This window comes from Anomaloglossus baeobatrachus, chromosome 2 (assembly GCF_048569485.1).
Source record: "Anomaloglossus baeobatrachus isolate aAnoBae1 chromosome 2, aAnoBae1.hap1, whole genome shotgun sequence".
Lineage (NCBI taxonomy): Eukaryota > Metazoa > Chordata > Amphibia > Anura > Aromobatidae > Anomaloglossus > Anomaloglossus baeobatrachus.
Genome location: NC_134354.1, coordinates 461,863,425 through 461,880,480, shown reverse-complemented (window position 1 = coordinate 461,880,480; position 17,056 = coordinate 461,863,425). Strand labels below are relative to the sequence as shown.

Below are 17,056 nucleotides of genomic sequence, written 5' to 3'. Positions count from 1 at the left end.
CAAGTGGCTTGCATAGAGTGCTGTTCACATGCAGATGACACAGTCACAAACCCGCAGCCTATTAGGTAACGCCCTTCTATTAGATCAGGCGGGCTGCCAAGCCGTACTCCACTGTATATCATGCACGGACAGACACTCTACAATGCAAGGCCCAACAGAAAGGGGCCTGGCTGTATCCTGTACAAACAAAAAAATGAGGTTTTTGTTGGTATTTATGGCCATAAAACGTAAGCCTACACCCTCGTCAAGGGACCTCATGTCTGTAGGTCCCTACACTAAATATAAAAAAAGCAACAATAAGAGGATAATGTCCTCCAAAAATCAAGTATTACTCACAGCAAGTTGGGCTGCAGTGTGTACATCGCCCTGGCCAAAAACTGATGCTCTAGCACGATACAGCTAAACCCCCACTAAGTGGAGGCACCACAGGTGCAGGAGAAGCAGATCACACACACACCTTCATGGAATGGAGGGGAGGTGACTGCTAGATGATAAAACTGCACACAAGTGGCTTGCATAGAGTGCTGTTCACATGCAGATGACACAGTCACAAACCCGCAGCCTATTAGGTAACGCCCTTCTATTAGATCAGGCGGGCTGCCAAGCCGTACTCCACTGTATATCATGCACGGACAGACACTCTACAATGCAAGGCCCAACAGAAAGGGGCCTGGCTGTATCCTGTACAAACAAAAAAATGAGGTTTTTGTTGGTATTTATGGCCATAAAACGTAAGCCTACACCCTCGTCAAGGGACCTCATGTCTGTAGGTCCCTACACTAAATATAAAAAAAGCAACAATAAGAGGATAATGTCCTCCAAAAATCAAGTATTACTCACAGCAAGTTGGGCTGCAGTGTGTACATCGCCCTGGCCAAAAACTGATGCTCTAGCACGATACAGCTAAACCCCCACTAAGTGGAGGCACCACAGGTGCAGGAGAAGCAGATCACACACACACCTTCATGGAATGGAGGGGAGGTGACTGCTAGATGATAAAACTGCACACAAGTGGCTTGCATAGAGTGCTGTTCACATGCAGATGACACAGTCACAAACCCGCAGCCTATTAGGTAACGCCCTTCTATTAGATCAGGCGGGCTGCCAAGCCGTACTCCACTGTATATCATGCACGGACAGACACTCTACAATGCAAGGCCCAACAGAAAGGGGCCTGGCTGTATCCTGTACAAACAAAAAAATGAGGTTTTTGTTGGTATTTATGGCCATAAAACGTAAGCCTACACCCTCGTCAAGGGACCTCATGTCTGTAGGTCCCTACACTAAATATAAAAAAAGCAACAATAAGAGGATAATGTCCTCCAAAAATCAAGTATTACTCACAGCAAGTTGGGCTGCAGTGTGTACATCGCCCTGGCCAAAAACTGATGCTCTAGCACGATACAGCTAAACCCCCACTAAGTGGAGGCACCACAGGTGCAGGAGAAGCAGATCACACACACACCTTCATGGAATGGAGGGGAGGTGACTGCTAGATGATAAAACTGCACACAAGTGGCTTGCATAGAGTGCTGTTCACATGCAGATGACACAGTCACAAACCCGCAGCCTATTAGGTAACGCCCTTCTATTAGATCAGGCGGGCTGCCAAGCCGTACTCCACTGTATATCATGCACGGACAGACACTCTACAATGCAAGGCCCAACAGAAAGGGGCCTGGCTGTATCCTGTACAAACAAAAAAATGAGGTTTTTGTTGGTATTTATGGCCATAAAACGTAAGCCTACACCCTCGTCAAGGGACCTCATGTCTGTAGGTCCCTACACTAAATATAAAAAAAGCAACAATAAGAGGATAATGTCCTCCAAAAATCAAGTATTACTCACAGCAAGTTGGGCTGCAGTGTGTACATCGCCCTGGCCAAAAACTGATGCTCTAGCACGATACAGCTAAACCCCCACTAAGTGGAGGCACCACAGGTGCAGGAGAAGCAGATCACACACACACCTTCATGGAATGGAGGGGAGGTGACTGCTAGATGATAAAACTGCACACAAGTGGCTTGCATAGAGTGCTGTTCACATGCAGATGACACAGTCACAAACCCGCAGCCTATTAGGTAACGCCCTTCTATTAGATCAGGCGGGCTGCCAAGCCGTACTCCACTGTATATCATGCACGGACAGACACTCTACAATGCAAGGCCCAACAGAAAGGGGCCTGGCTGTATCCTGTACAAACAAAAAAATGAGGTTTTTGTTGGTATTTATGGCCATAAAACGTAAGCCTACACCCTCGTCAAGGGACCTCATGTCTGTAGGTCCCTACACTAAATATAAAAAAAGCAACAATAAGAGGATAATGTCCTCCAAAAATCAAGTATTACTCACAGCAAGTTGGGCTGCAGTGTGTACATCGCCCTGGCCAAAAACTGATGCTCTAGCACGATACAGCTAAACCCCCACTAAGTGGAGGCACCACAGGTGCAGGAGAAGCAGATCACACACACACCTTCATGGAATGGAGGGGAGGTGACTGCTAGATGATAAAACTGCACACAAGTGGCTTGCATAGAGTGCTGTTCACATGCAGATGACACAGTCACAAACCCGCAGCCTATTAGGTAACGCCCTTCTATTAGATCAGGCGGGCTGCCAAGCCGTACTCCACTGTATATCATGCACGGACAGACACTCTACAATGCAAGGCCCAACAGAAAGGGGCCTGGCTGTATCCTGTACAAACAAAAAAATGAGGTTTTTGTTGGTATTTATGGCCATAAAACGTAAGCCTACACCCTCGTCAAGGGACCTCATGTCTGTAGGTCCCTACACTAAATATAAAAAAAGCAACAATAAGAGGATAATGTCCTCCAAAAATCAAGTATTACTCACAGCAAGTTGGGCTGCAGTGTGTACATCGCCCTGGCCAAAAACTGATGCTCTAGCACGATACAGCTAAACCCCCACTAAGTGGAGGCACCACAGGTGCAGGAGAAGCAGATCACACACACACCTTCATGGAATGGAGGGGAGGTGACTGCTAGATGATAAAACTGCACACAAGTGGCTTGCATAGAGTGCTGTTCACATGCAGATGACACAGTCACAAACCCGCAGCCTATTAGGTAACGCCCTTCTATTAGATCAGGCGGGCTGCCAAGCCGTACTCCACTGTATATCATGCACGGACAGACACTCTACAATGCAAGGCCCAACAGAAAGGGGCCTGGCTGTATCCTGTACAAACAAAAAAATGAGGTTTTTGTTGGTATTTATGGCCATAAAACGTAAGCCTACACCCTCGTCAAGGGACCTCATGTCTGTAGGTCCCTACACTAAATATAAAAAAAGCAACAATAAGAGGATAATGTCCTCCAAAAATCAAGTATTACTCACAGCAAGTTGGGCTGCAGTGTGTACATCGCCCTGGCCAAAAACTGATGCTCTAGCACGATACAGCTAAACCCCCACTAAGTGGAGGCACCACAGGTGCAGGAGAAGCAGATCACACACACACCTTCATGGAATGGAGGGGAGGTGACTGCTAGATGATAAAACTGCACACAAGTGGCTTGCATAGAGTGCTGTTCACATGCAGATGACACAGTCACAAACCCGCAGCCTATTAGGTAACGCCCTTCTATTAGATCAGGCGGGCTGCCAAGCCGTACTCCACTGTATATCATGCACGGACAGACACTCTACAATGCAAGGCCCAACAGAAAGGGGCCTGGCTGTATCCTGTACAAACAAAAAAATGAGGTTTTTGTTGGTATTTATGGCCATAAAACGTAAGCCTACACCCTCGTCAAGGGACCTCATGTCTGTAGGTCCCTACACTAAATATAAAAAAAGCAACAATAAGAGGATAATGTCCTCCAAAAATCAAGTATTACTCACAGCAAGTTGGGCTGCAGTGTGTACATCGCCCTGGCCAAAAACTGATGCTCTAGCACGATACAGCTAAACCCCCACTAAGTGGAGGCACCACAGGTGCAGGAGAAGCAGATCACACACACACCTTCATGGAATGGAGGGGAGGTGACTGCTAGATGATAAAACTGCACACAAGTGGCTTGCATAGAGTGCTGTTCACATGCAGATGACACAGTCACAAACCCGCAGCCTATTAGGTAACGCCCTTCTATTAGATCAGGCGGGCTGCCAAGCCGTACTCCACTGTATATCATGCACGGACAGACACTCTACAATGCAAGGCCCAACAGAAAGGGGCCTGGCTGTATCCTGTACAAACAAAAAAATGAGGTTTTTGTTGGTATTTATGGCCATAAAACGTAAGCCTACACCCTCGTCAAGGGACCTCATGTCTGTAGGTCCCTACACTAAATATAAAAAAAGCAACAATAAGAGGATAATGTCCTCCAAAAATCAAGTATTACTCACAGCAAGTTGGGCTGCAGTGTGTACATCGCCCTGGCCAAAAACTGATGCTCTAGCACGATACAGCTAAACCCCCACTAAGTGGAGGCACCACAGGTGCAGGAGAAGCAGATCACACACACACCTTCATGGAATGGAGGGGAGGTGACTGCTAGATGATAAAACTGCAGGGCGATGTACACACTGCAGCCCAACTTGCTGTGAGTAATACTTGATTTTTGGAGGACATTATCCTCTTATTGTTGCTTTTTTTATATTTAGTGTAGGGACCTACAGACATGAGGTCCCTTGACGAGGGTGTAGGCTTACGTTTTATGGCCATAAATACCAACAAAAACCTCATTTTTTTGTTTGTACAGGATACAGCCAGGCCCCTTTCTGTTGGGCCTTGCATTGTAGAGTGTCTGTCCGTGCATGATATACAGTGGAGTACGGCTTGGCAGCCCGCCTGATCTAATAGAAGGGCGTTACCTAATAGGCTGCGGGTTTGTGACTGTGTCATCTGCATGTGAACAGCACTCTATGCAAGCCACTTGTGTGCAGTTTTATCATCTAGCAGTCACCTCCCCTCCATTCCATGAAGGTGTGTGTGTGATCTGCTTCTCCTGCACCTGTGGTGCCTCCACTTAGTGGGGGTTTAGCTGTATCGTGCTAGAGCATCAGTTTTTGGCCAGGGCGATGTACACACTGCAGCCCAACTTGCTGTGAGTAATACTTGATTTTTGGAGGACATTATCCTCTTATTGTTGCTTTTTTTATATTTAGTGTAGGGACCTACAGACATGAGGTCCCTTGACGAGGGTGTAGGCTTACGTTTTATGGCCATAAATACCAACAAAAACCTCATTTTTTTGTTTGTACAGGATACAGCCAGGCCCCTTTCTGTTGGGCCTTGCATTGTAGAGTGTCTGTCCGTGCATGATATACAGTGGAGTACGGCTTGGCAGCCCGCCTGATCTAATAGAAGGGCGTTACCTAATAGGCTGCGGGTTTGTGACTGTGTCATCTGCATGTGAACAGCACTCTATGCAAGCCACTTGTGTGCAGTTTTATCATCTAGCAGTCACCTCCCCTCCATTCCATGAAGGTGTGTGTGTGATCTGCTTCTCCTGCACCTGTGGTGCCTCCACTTAGTGGGGGTTTAGCTGTATCGTGCTAGAGCATCAGTTTTTGGCCAGGGCGATGTACACACTGCAGCCCAACTTGCTGTGAGTAATACTTGATTTTTGGAGGACATTATCCTCTTATTGTTGCTTTTTTTCTATTTACCAAATGCCAGAATAATATGGGAGAGAAAATGTTTTAAGGCATTTTTTTTTTACTTTCTGTTAAAGGCAAAAGTTTCCATCCATTTCATTAGTATTTGGCACCATTGTCCTTAAACTGTATAACTTGGGTGAAATGTTTTGGGAATCCTTCCACAAGCGTCTCACAATAGTTGGTAGGAATTTGGGCCTATTTCTCCTGACAGAACTGGTGTAACTGAGCCATGTTTTTAGGTTTTCTTGCTCGCGTTGGCCTTTTCTGCTTTGCCCATAAATTTTCAATAGGATAGAGATAAATAATATTTATTCACTTATATAGCGCTATTAATTCCTTAGCACTTTACAAACAGCATTGTGATGGCCACTCCAAAACATTGACTTTGTAATCCTTAAGCCACTTTGTAACCAGTTTGGCAGTATGCTTCAGGTCATTGTCCATTTGGAAGACCAATTTCTTCCCAAGCTTTAAGTTCCCGGCTGATGTCTTGAGATGTTGCTTCAGTATTGTCACAATCTTCTTTCCTCATGATGCCATCTACTTTGTGAAGTGCACCAGTCCCTCCTGGAGCAAAACAACCCCAAAAGATGATGCTGCCACCGCCATCTTTGACCGTTGGGATGGTGTTGTTAGGCTTCAAAGCTTCTCCCGTTTTCCTCCAAACGTAACGATGCTCATTATAGCCAAACAGTTCAATTTTAGTTTGACCAGATCACTGGACATGTCTCCAAACATTAAGGTTTGTGTTCTTGTGTGCATTTGCAAACATTAATGTAATTTTTTATATGTTTCTTTTGGAGTAATGGCTTCTTGGCAGAGTGGCCTTTCATCCCATGTTGATACAGTACTCGTTTCACTGTGGATAATGACACAATCTTATTAGCTTCCACCAGCATCCTCACAAGGTCTTTTGCTTTTGTTCTTCGGTTGATATACACATGTCTGACCAAAGCACGTTCATCTCTGGTACACAGAACCCATCTCCATCCTGAGCAGTATCATGGCTGGACACATCTTGCTTGTTCAGATGAACGAGGCACCTTTAGGTATCTGGAAATTGCACCCAAGGATGAACCAGATTTGTGCAAGTCCACAATTCTCTTCTGTAGATCTTGGCTGATTTCTTTTGACGTTCCCATGATGCTACACAAACAAGCAGTGTGTTTCATGTGGGGATTAAAATACATCCACAGGTGTGTCTCTACACAACTCAGATGTTGCCAATAAACCTATCAGAAGCTTCCAAAGACATGACATCATCATCATATGAGCTGTCATATTCTTTAAAGGCATAGTAGTCTTTAGTGTATGTAAACTTTTGACTTTGCAGAAAGTAATAGAAATGCCTTAAAACATTCTCTCATTATTCTGGCATTTGGCAAATTTAAATAATTTTTGTTTTTAATTGACCTAAAAATGGGAAAAGTTATTCCCTGTTTTATCAGAAATTATGCTGATTTCATGTCAGATAGTGAGAAAAACATGCACATGTGTTTTTCTAGATCGTGTTATATAAACTCCTGGTTTCAACAGTACATTAATCATGTTTGTGATAAATTTACTGTAGTAAAAATGATAACATCACTACTTATATCATGTAGCTGAAGTGCAGCACAGATTAATCTCAACTAAAATCCTAGATTCTTTGATCAGAAATAGAACAGACATTTAAGGACATATCACTTTCCCAAATTATGAAAAAATAGTCATCACATATTGCACTGAATCACTGTACTTAATTTATTATATATATTTTAGGAGTCAGTCGATCCATTTTATACCGACTCCAACTCAGAGTCCACCAAAATGGACAGACGCCAATGCCCTGGCTACCCTGTCTGTCTTGTAGGGGGTACTGCAGCTCAGAATTATTGAAGTGAAGGCAATATCATACATATTCTGTAGACATGTGTGGCATGATTTACCTCCTACTAGAAATTTTCTTCACTCTCAAAGAAAGTTACCAATATAAGGAGTGCAAGCCTTTTGTAGAGTGAACTGTTCTTATCAGAAGCACAGCTGGATCACTGGACTAAACAGTTAATATTCAGGAGAGCACAGCCGCAGGAAAGCAGAAAAATGGGGACATGTGCTCCTGAATATTAGAACAACCCTTTAAACTACTGTGTGCTTTTGGTTCTCACTTTGCACTTCTGAGGAAGTTGGGGCTGGGGTGTATGTCATGCAGAAATATATGATAAGCTTTGTGAGTGGTGGCCCGACAGTGGGTAGCAAGGATTTCGTCACAATGCTCCTCCCAAATATCCTCACTAGCTGGATAATGAAGTGGTATAGAAGGAGCCTCTGCCACCCATGTGGGTATCGTGTTATGAACGTCTTGGATCCCTTCTGTATTTTTGAGTTCTTTTTCTCTGTGAATGAACCAGAAAAGTAGACATGGCAGGTGAGAACAGAGCTGGAGTTTTGTTCCGCTATGTCTTACCATTTGCAAAGCGGCACTGTTTGAGGACCTCTGAGAACCCCTCACAGAGCTTCAGGTCCCCTTGGTTCTGAGCACACTCCAAGAACTGCTTGAGCTCATACTGGCAGGGTGTGTACTGAGACTGCTGCTGGTATGCCGGCTGGGCAGCCATCGGTTCCTACAAAACAAAAACACACGGTTAGAGGAAACGACCAACCTGGACAAAAACTGCAAGGGACTGTGTTATGCATAAGCCCTTTTAGAATACAAGTACATGTGGTCTGTTAAAGGAGGTTACTGGCTTCAGACAATTTGTGTCTAGGCGCAGTTTGTTTATTACTGCCCCAGGGACTAAGTGTGCTACATACAAGGGCTTTAATATTTTGGTGGTGACAGGCTTCCTTCAATGTTTACTTATGCACACTAAACTTTTTTTTTTTTTTTACACCTTAATAGTCCGAGAGCCATATTTATTGTATTTTTTCACATACAAAGCCATGTGATGTCTTGATTTTTGCAGACAGATGATATTCTCAGTGATACCATTATTTTCACAGAACATCAGTGTTCACCATATGCATTAAAGAATGCGACAGTTTTATAGCTTTGATTGCGACCGTGCTATGCAGAGTGTGATTAGGATGAAAGAGGGAGCCCTCTGTCTGATAACCACGTAGATGCCACTGTGGCTAATGACAGCTGCTCATAGGGGGTTAGAAGACCACAATCAGTGCCACTACTGATCGTGGCCGCTGTAGCAGGGCATCAGCTGTAGTGTAAAGTGGACACGCTGGCTCCTCATGTTAGGAGCACTATTCCCTTATATATCAGCACTGAGGAATAAAGATTAACCCCTTCTCCCCTGGGGGATTTTTATTTTTTTCCTTCCCTTTCTTCCAAGAGCCATAACATTTTTATTTTTCCATCAGTATAGCCAGGGCTTGTTTTTCCCAGGACGAGTTGAATTTTGAATGACACCATTCATTCTTCCCCATACTGTAAAACGGGCGTGGGGGGTTGGGACTTTGGGGGAATTTTAAGTGCTGTGAAATTGCAAAAAAAATAAATAAATATATAAATAAAAAAATATTTTTTTATGTAATTCCATAATGGTTTTTTATTTACGCATATGGTAAAACTGACCTAGTAATATAATACCCCAGGTCAATATGAGTATACCAAGAGTGTATAGTTTATTTTTTAAATGGCGAAAACTTTTTTTTTTTGTAAAAATTTGTACTTTAGACTGATTGTACTAATGTTACCACATAACATACTGAAAAATGGGAACAAAAATCCAAGTGTGGCAAAATTGTGAGACCCCCTCCCCCACAATTCAGACACTTTTTTGGGGATTTCTTTACCATCACATTGTATCATAAAAATAAGCTCACAATAGGATTTTTCTAATCAGTACAATAACTGAGATAACAAATATGACTTTTTTTTTTTAAATAATTTTAGTGATAGAACCCCCCCCCCCCCCAGACATTTGAAAATCATTTTGGGGTCTAGTCGCCATATTCCAGGTTCTTTCTGGTTGATGGGGCTTTGTGAGGGATTAGTTTTTGCAGGGTGAGAGAACGTTTTTATCGATACCATTTTGGGACTTGAATCTGTGGTCTTCTCCTCGCTTGTGCTACATATAACAATGCCACAGCATTGCTGTTTATAGTGAAAAGCACAGCCAAAGACAGGACTTCCAGGGAGCTCCAAAATGACAAGCATGGAGGTCTTTAACAGACCCCTGGCTGTCATAGCAGCCCATCAATCACATAAAATGGAGCGTACTCATGCAGTTATGCTGCTAATGCCGCTGTCAAGAGTTTGAGAGTGGGCAATACTTCGCACCACCCACGGTCGTTAAAGGCAGGTCTTAGCTGTAACACAGATATTGCTTGTTGAGCATGAGCCTGCTCCATATACGTCAAGTCAGTAGCGGGTGTTTGTACGGCGGATGTCAGTAAGGGCTCAAGACTACACACCGATCAGCAAATATCAGCCGATCAGTGGCTGTTTAAGGGCCTTGATTGTGCCATGTAAATGCAGTATAAGGCGATGGTCTTTAAGACGCTATGACAAGTGGATTTCTTTTTGCCAGAAGCAGCAGCACAGGGTCTTGCGATATAATGGACCAGAAAGGAGTGCTAACTGTGACTAAACATATATTGTTCTGTAAATACTATATTAGACTGTTCTTAAAATGTATTTCCAAACCCTACCAATCAACGTCCCAAGGCAACTGACAAGCATTACCTGGTAGGTGACGTCTGCTCTTGCAGGTTCGGAACTGCTTCCACCACCAAAGCCTCCGGTCATGGCATGTCCTATAGTGTGCCCAACCGCAGAACCAACTGCTACACCGGCCGCTGTGGTTGCCATTTGCGCCATCAGTCCTGGTTGTCTAGGTGCTGCTGCCGGTCCAACGGCAGAAGCAGCAGGTGCCACATGTGCAGGAGGGCGTGCTGCAGGCGGTGGAGCAGGCCTCATCACTGGTGCCCGGCTGAGAAAGAAACAAATCACAATGAATGCAGGAAACTTCTGTCTGTCTGGTTTCTTTAGTGCATGTTCACCTATGCTTATTACTGACATCGCAGCAAAGTGGCACATTTTGTACAAATAGCGGCAATAAATGCAACAAATAGCCAAGACATGTGAACTGATTCTGAAATGTAACAAGTATGGAAGTTACCTCTTCTCCATAGAATACAGGAAAACTTCCTAATCACTGCTGAGACCCCATCAATCCTGTGAGTGGAGAGGAGATTGTGCATCAGCCCCTTTATTCCATGCATTCTCTATGGGACTGCCGGAGATATCAGTACTCGCTATTTCCAGCAATGCCAAATAGCATGTTTGGAGCTACAGTCTGCATGCCGATTTCTGCTCCATTCAGACCCTCATTCCTGAGTTTGGTCGGGGTCCCAGAAGACAAACCCAAAGCAATTACAAGTTTTCCTGTATTCTATGGATGGGAAGAAGGGAATTTTGTTTACTTACCGTAAATTCCTTTTCTTCTAGCTCCTATTGGGAGACCCAGACAATTGGGTGTATAGCTTCTGCCTCCGGAGGCCACACAAAGTATTACACTTTAAAAAGTGTAACCCCTCCCCTCTGCCTATACACCCTCCCGTGCATCACGGGCTCCTCAGTTTTGGTGCAAAAGCAGGAAGGAGGAAACTTATAAATTGGTCTAAGGTAAATTCAATCCGAAGGATGTTCAGAGAACTGAAACCATGAACCAAAAGAACAATTCAACATGAACAACATGTGTACACAAAAGAACAACAGCCCGAAGGGAACAGGGGCGGGTGCTGGGTCTCCCAATAGGAGCTAGAAGAAAAGGAATTTACGGTAAGTAAACAAAATTCCCTTCTTCTTTGTCGCTCCATTGGGAGACCCAGACAATTGGGACGTCCAAAAGCAGTCCCTGGGTGGGTAAAAGAATACCTCGATAAAAAGAGCCGAAAAACGGCCCCCTCTTACAGGTGGGCGACCGCCGCCTGAAGGACTCGCCTACCTAGGCTGGCATCTGCCGAAGCATAGGCATGCACCTGATAGTGTCTCGTGAAAGTGTGCAGACTCGACCAGGTAGCCGCCTGACACACCTGCTGAGCCGTAGCCTGGTGCCGCAATGCCCAGGATGCACCCACGGCTCTGGTAGAATGGGCCTTCAGCCCTGAAGGAATCGGAAGCCCAGAAGAACGGTAGGCTTCAAGAATCGGTTCCTTGATCCACCGAGCCAAGGTTGACTTGGAAGCCTGCGACCCCTTACGCTGGCCAGCGACAAGGACAAAGAGCGCATCCGAATGGCGCATGGGCGCCGTGCGAGAAATGTAGAGCCGGAGTGCTCTCACGAGATCTAACAAGTGCAAATCCTTTTCACATTGGTGAACTGGATGAGGGCAAAAGGAAGGTAAGGAGATATCCTGATTGAGATGAAAAGGAGATACCACCTTAGGGAGAAATTCCGGGACCGGACGCAGAACCACCTTATCCTGGTGAAACACCAGGAAGGGGGCTTTGCATGACAACGCTGCTAGCTCAGACACTCTCCGAAGTGATGTGACTGCCACTAGGAAGGCCACCTTCTGCGAAAGGCGTGATAGAGAGACATCCCGCATCGGCTCGAAAGGTGGTTTCTGAAGAGCCATTAGCACCCTGTTAAGATCCCAGGGTTCCAGCGGACGCTTGTAAGGTGGGACTATGTGGCAAACTCCCTGCAGGAACGTGCGGACCTGCGGAAGCCTGGCTAGACGCTTTTGAAAAAACACGGAAAGCGCCGATACTTGTCCCTTGAGAGAGCCGAGAGACAAACCCTTGTCCATTCCGGATTGAAGGAAAGAAAGAAAAGTGGGTAAGGCAAACGGCCAGGGGGTAAAACCCCGATCAGAGCACCAGGATAAGAAGATCCTCCAAGCCCTGTGATAGATCTTGGCGGACGTTGGTTTCCTGGCTTTTCTCAGAGTGGCAATGACATCTTGAGATAACCCTGAGGACGCTAGGAGCCAGGACTCAATGGCCACACAGTCAGGTTGAGGGCCGCAGAATTCAGATGGAAAAATGGCCCTTGAGACAGCAAGTCTGGTCGGTCTGGGAGTGCCCACGGTTGACCCACCGTGAGGTGCCACAGATCCGGGTACCACGACCTCCTCGGCCAGTCTGGAGCGACGAGGATGGCGCGGCGGCAGTCGGACCTGATCTTGCGCAACACTCTGGGCAGCAGTGCCAGAGGAGGAAATACATAAGGCAGTCTAAACTGCGACCAATCCTGAACTAATGCGTCCGCCGCCAGAGCTCTGTGATCTTGAGACCGTGCCATGAATGCCGGGACTTTGTTGTTGTGCCAAGACGCCATGAGGTCGACGTCCGGCATTCCCCAGCGGCAACAGATCTCTTGAAACACGTCCGGGTGAAGAGACCATTCCCCTGCGTCCATGCCCTGGCGACTGAGAAAGTCTGCTTCCCAGTTTTCTATGCCCGGGATGTGAACTGCGGAGATGGTGGAGGCTGTGGCTTCCGCCCACAGCAGAATCCGCCGAACTTCTTGGAAGGCCTGACGACTGCGTGTGCCGCCCTGGTGGTTGATGTACGCGACCGCCGTGGCGTTGTCCGACTGTATGCGGATCTGTCTGCCCTCCAGCCACCGATGGAACGCCTTTAGGGCTAGATACACTGCCCTTATCTCCAGAACATTGATCTGAAGGGAGGACTCTGTCGGAGTCCAGGTTCCCTGAGCCCTGTGGTGGAGGAAGACCGCTCCCCACCCTGACAGACTCGCGTCCGTCGTGACCACAGCCCAGGATGGGGGCAGGAATGATTTTCCCTTCGACAAGGAAGTGGGAAGAAGCCACCACTGAAGAGAGGTTTTGGCTGCCAGTGAAAGAGAGACGTTCCTGTCTAGGGACGTCGACCTCCTGTCCCATTTGCGGAGAATGTCCCATTGAAGTGGACGCAGATGAAACTGCGCAAAGGGAACTGCCTCCATTGCTGCCACCATCTTCCCTAGGAAGTGCATGAGGCGCCTCAAGGGGTGTGACTGGGTCCGAAGGAGAGAGTGCACCCCTGTCTGCAGCGAACGCTGTTTGTCCAGCGGAAGCTTCACCATCGCTGAGAGAGTATGAAACTCCATCCCGAGGTAAGTCAGTGATTGGGTCGGTGTCAATTTTGACTTTGGGAAATTGATGATCCACCCGAACCTCTGGAGAGTCTCCAGAGCAATGGTCAGGCTGTGTTGACATGCCACCCGGGAGGGTGCCTTGACTAGGAGATCGTCTAAGTAAGGGATCACCGAGTGGCCCTGAGAGTGTAGGACCGCCACCACGGATGCCATGACCTTGGTGAAGACCCGTGGGGCTGTCGCCAGGCCGAAAGGCAGTGCCACAAACTGAAGGTGTTCGTCCCCGATGGCGAAACGCAGGAAGCGTTGATGCTCTGGTGCAATCGGCACATGGAGATATGCATCCCTGATGTCGATTGAGGCTAGGAAGTCTCCTTGGGACATCGAGGCGATGACAGAACGGAGAGATTCCATCAGGAACCGTCTGGTTCTCACGTGTCTGTTGAGCAGTTTGAGGTCCAGAACGGGGCGGAATGATCCGTCCTTTTTTGGCACCACGAACAAGTTGGAGTAAAAACCGCGACCACGTTCTTGAATGGGAACAGGAATCACAACTCCTCCTGCCTTCAGAGTGTTCACCGCCTGAAAAAGTGCATCGGCTCGCTCGGGGGGGCGGAGATGTTCTGAAGAAACGAGTCGGAGGACGAGAGCTGAGCTCTATCCTGTAACCGTGCGACAGAATGTCTCTCACCCATCGGTCTTGGACATGTGGCCACCAGGCGTCGCAAAAGCGGGAGAGCCTGCCACCGACCGAGGATGCGGTTTGGGGAGGCCGAAAGTCATGAGGAGGCCGCCTTGGAGGCGGTTCCTCCGGCGGTCTTTGGAGGACGTGACTTAGACCGCCATGCAGAAGAGTTCCTCTGGCCCTTCTCTGACCTGTTGGACGTGGAGGATTGGGACCTGGCTGAGGGCCGAAAGGACCGAAACCTCGATTGAATTTTTCGTTGCTGAGTTCTGTTTGGTTTGGACTGGGGTAAGGACGAGTCCTTTCCCTTGGATTGTTTAATAATTTCGTCCAATTGCTCGCCAAACAAACGGTCGCCAGAAAATGGCAAACCGGTTAAGAACTTCTTGGAAGCAGAGTCTGCCTTCCATTCGCGTAGCCACATGGCCCTGCGGACTGCCACCGAATTGGCGGACGCTACCGCTGTACGGCTCGCTGAGTCCAGGACGGCGTTCATGGCGTAGGACGAAAAGGCCGATGCCTGAGAAGTCAAAGACACAACTTGCGGAGCAGAGGTACGTGTGACTGCATTAATCTCAGACAGACAAGCTGAGATAGCTTGGAGTGCCCACACGGCTGCAAAGGCCGGAGCAAAAGACGCGCCTATGGCTTCATAGATGGATTTCATCAGGAGCTCTATTTGCCTGTCAGTGGCATCCTTGAGCGATGAACCATCTGCCACTGATACTACGGATCTAGCCGCCAGTCTAGAGACTGGAGGATCCACCTTGGGACACTGAGCCCAACCCTTAACTACGTCAGGGGGGAAGGGGTAACGTGTGTCATTAAGGCGCTTAGTAAAGCGCTTGTCCGGAAATGCTCGGTACTTATGGACAGCATCTCTGAAGTTAGAGTGATCGAAAAACGCACTCCGTGTACGTTTGGGAAACCTAAACTGGTGGTTCTCCTGCTGTGAAGCCGACTCCTCTATAGGTGGAGTTGGGGGAGAAAGATCTAGCACCTGGTTGATGGACGCTATAAGGTCATTTACTATGGCGTCCCCTTCAGGTGTATCAAGATTGAGAGCAACGTCAGGATCAGAGCCCTGAGCTGCGACCTCCCGCCTCATCCTTCAGAGAGTCCTCATGCTGAGACCCCGAACAGCGTGATGAAGCCGGGGAAGGTTCCCAGCGAGCCCGCTTAGCCGGTCTGGGACTGCGGTCCGTGTCGGAGTCCTCCCCGTGGGACCTAGGTGTCACCCCAGGAGCACTCTGCTGCACCGACCGAGAGGGGCCTGGGGGCGATGAACTCACAGTGCCCGGGGCCTGTGTGACCGATCTGGACTGCAAGGCTTCTAGTATCTTAGCAGACCATCTGTCCATAGACTGAGCCATGGATTGTGAAAGCGACTCAGAGTTTCTCAGCCAAAACTGCAAACTCTGTCCCTGCCACCTGGACAGTGGAAGCCGGCGGTTCTACCTGAGCCGAGGGTCCCACCAGTGCCCGAGGCTCCGGCTGAGTGAGTGCCACAGGGGCCGAGCATTGCACACAGTGAGGGTAGGTGGAACCTGCAGGTAACATAGCCGCACAAGAGGTACAGGTTGCAAAATAAGCCTGTGCCTTGGCACCCTTGCTCTTTGCGGACGACATGCTGTAGTCTCCTCTGAGAGTGATCACTGAGGGTATATAGCCAAAAGCAAAACAATGCGGCCGAACAGAGAAAATGTATGCAAATATATATATATATATATATATATATATATATATATATATATATATATATATATATTATATATATATATATATATATATATATATATATATATATATATATATATATATATATATATATATATATATATATATATACACACACACTTCGGCACCCAAGGGGGGCCAGCACCGGGTAACCGGTGTGGCTTACCGACCGCCCAAAGCGGTTGTGTGTCCACCAGATTCCCTGCCTGGGCCTCCCAGAGCTGTAGAGCTCGTTCTGAAATCCTCCACCGGCAGAAGTGATTGTAAATATGGCTGCCAGAGCTCTCAGGGGAGGAGGGAGCCGTGGGCGTGACTAATAAAGTGCGGGAATCTGGTGCCCCACAGTGCTCAGTGAGGGGGGGAGGAGAACACCTAAGTATGCTCCAGCCCTCACTGCCGACGTCCAGTCGACCGTCCCGCCCTTACCCCTGACTGGCAGGCCCGGGGGCGGGAGTTATGGTACTAGGCCGCAGAAGCCGGGGACTAAATTTAATAACGCGGCCGGGCGCGGTAGTCCCGGTCGTCACAAAAAAACAGCAGCCGCTGCAGCGTCTGTAACACAGGCGCTCCATGCAACCGTCCCCAAGGGGACACAGAGTACCTTATAGATGCAGGGCCTGTCCCTGATGATACTCAGTCTCCTGTCCGTCAGATTCCCCCAGGGGCTGCGGAGGGAGCCCGGTCCCAGTGAATGGTGACCGGTTAGGATCCCACTTCTCCCAGAGCCTCTAAGGGATGGGGAAGGAAAAACGGCATGTGGCTCCAGCCTTTGTACCCGCAATGGGTACCTCAACCTTAACAGCACCGCCGACTTAGTGGGGTGAGAAGGGAGCATGCCGGGGGCCCTGTTAGGGCCCTCTTTTCTTCCATCCGATACAATCAGCAGCTGCTGCTGACTAAAATGGGAGCTTGAGTGAATGTGTGCCCCCTTCAACACAAAGCATAAAACGGAGGAGCCCGTGAT

At 47.7% G+C, this 17,056-nt stretch overlaps 1 protein-coding gene across 2 annotated transcripts in view; it reads right to left on the bottom strand.

Annotated features, from left to right (window-relative positions):
* Window positions 1-17,056, bottom strand: part of CHCHD2 (coiled-coil-helix-coiled-coil-helix domain containing 2) — a 41,578-nt gene that overhangs the window by 12,264 nt on the left and 12,258 nt on the right. Inside the window, exons 2-3 of one of the 2 annotated variants that reach the window (XM_075334225.1) lie at window positions 10,307-10,553; window positions 8,072-8,228 (exon numbers count right to left, since the gene is read on the bottom strand). In XM_075334225.1, the coding sequence (XP_075190340.1) occupies window positions 8,072-8,228; window positions 10,307-10,553 (404 nt within the window). Of the gene's footprint in view, window positions 1-8,060; window positions 8,229-10,306; window positions 10,554-17,056 lie in introns of those variants that run through there. The other variant, XM_075334224.1, reaches the window with a different exon arrangement.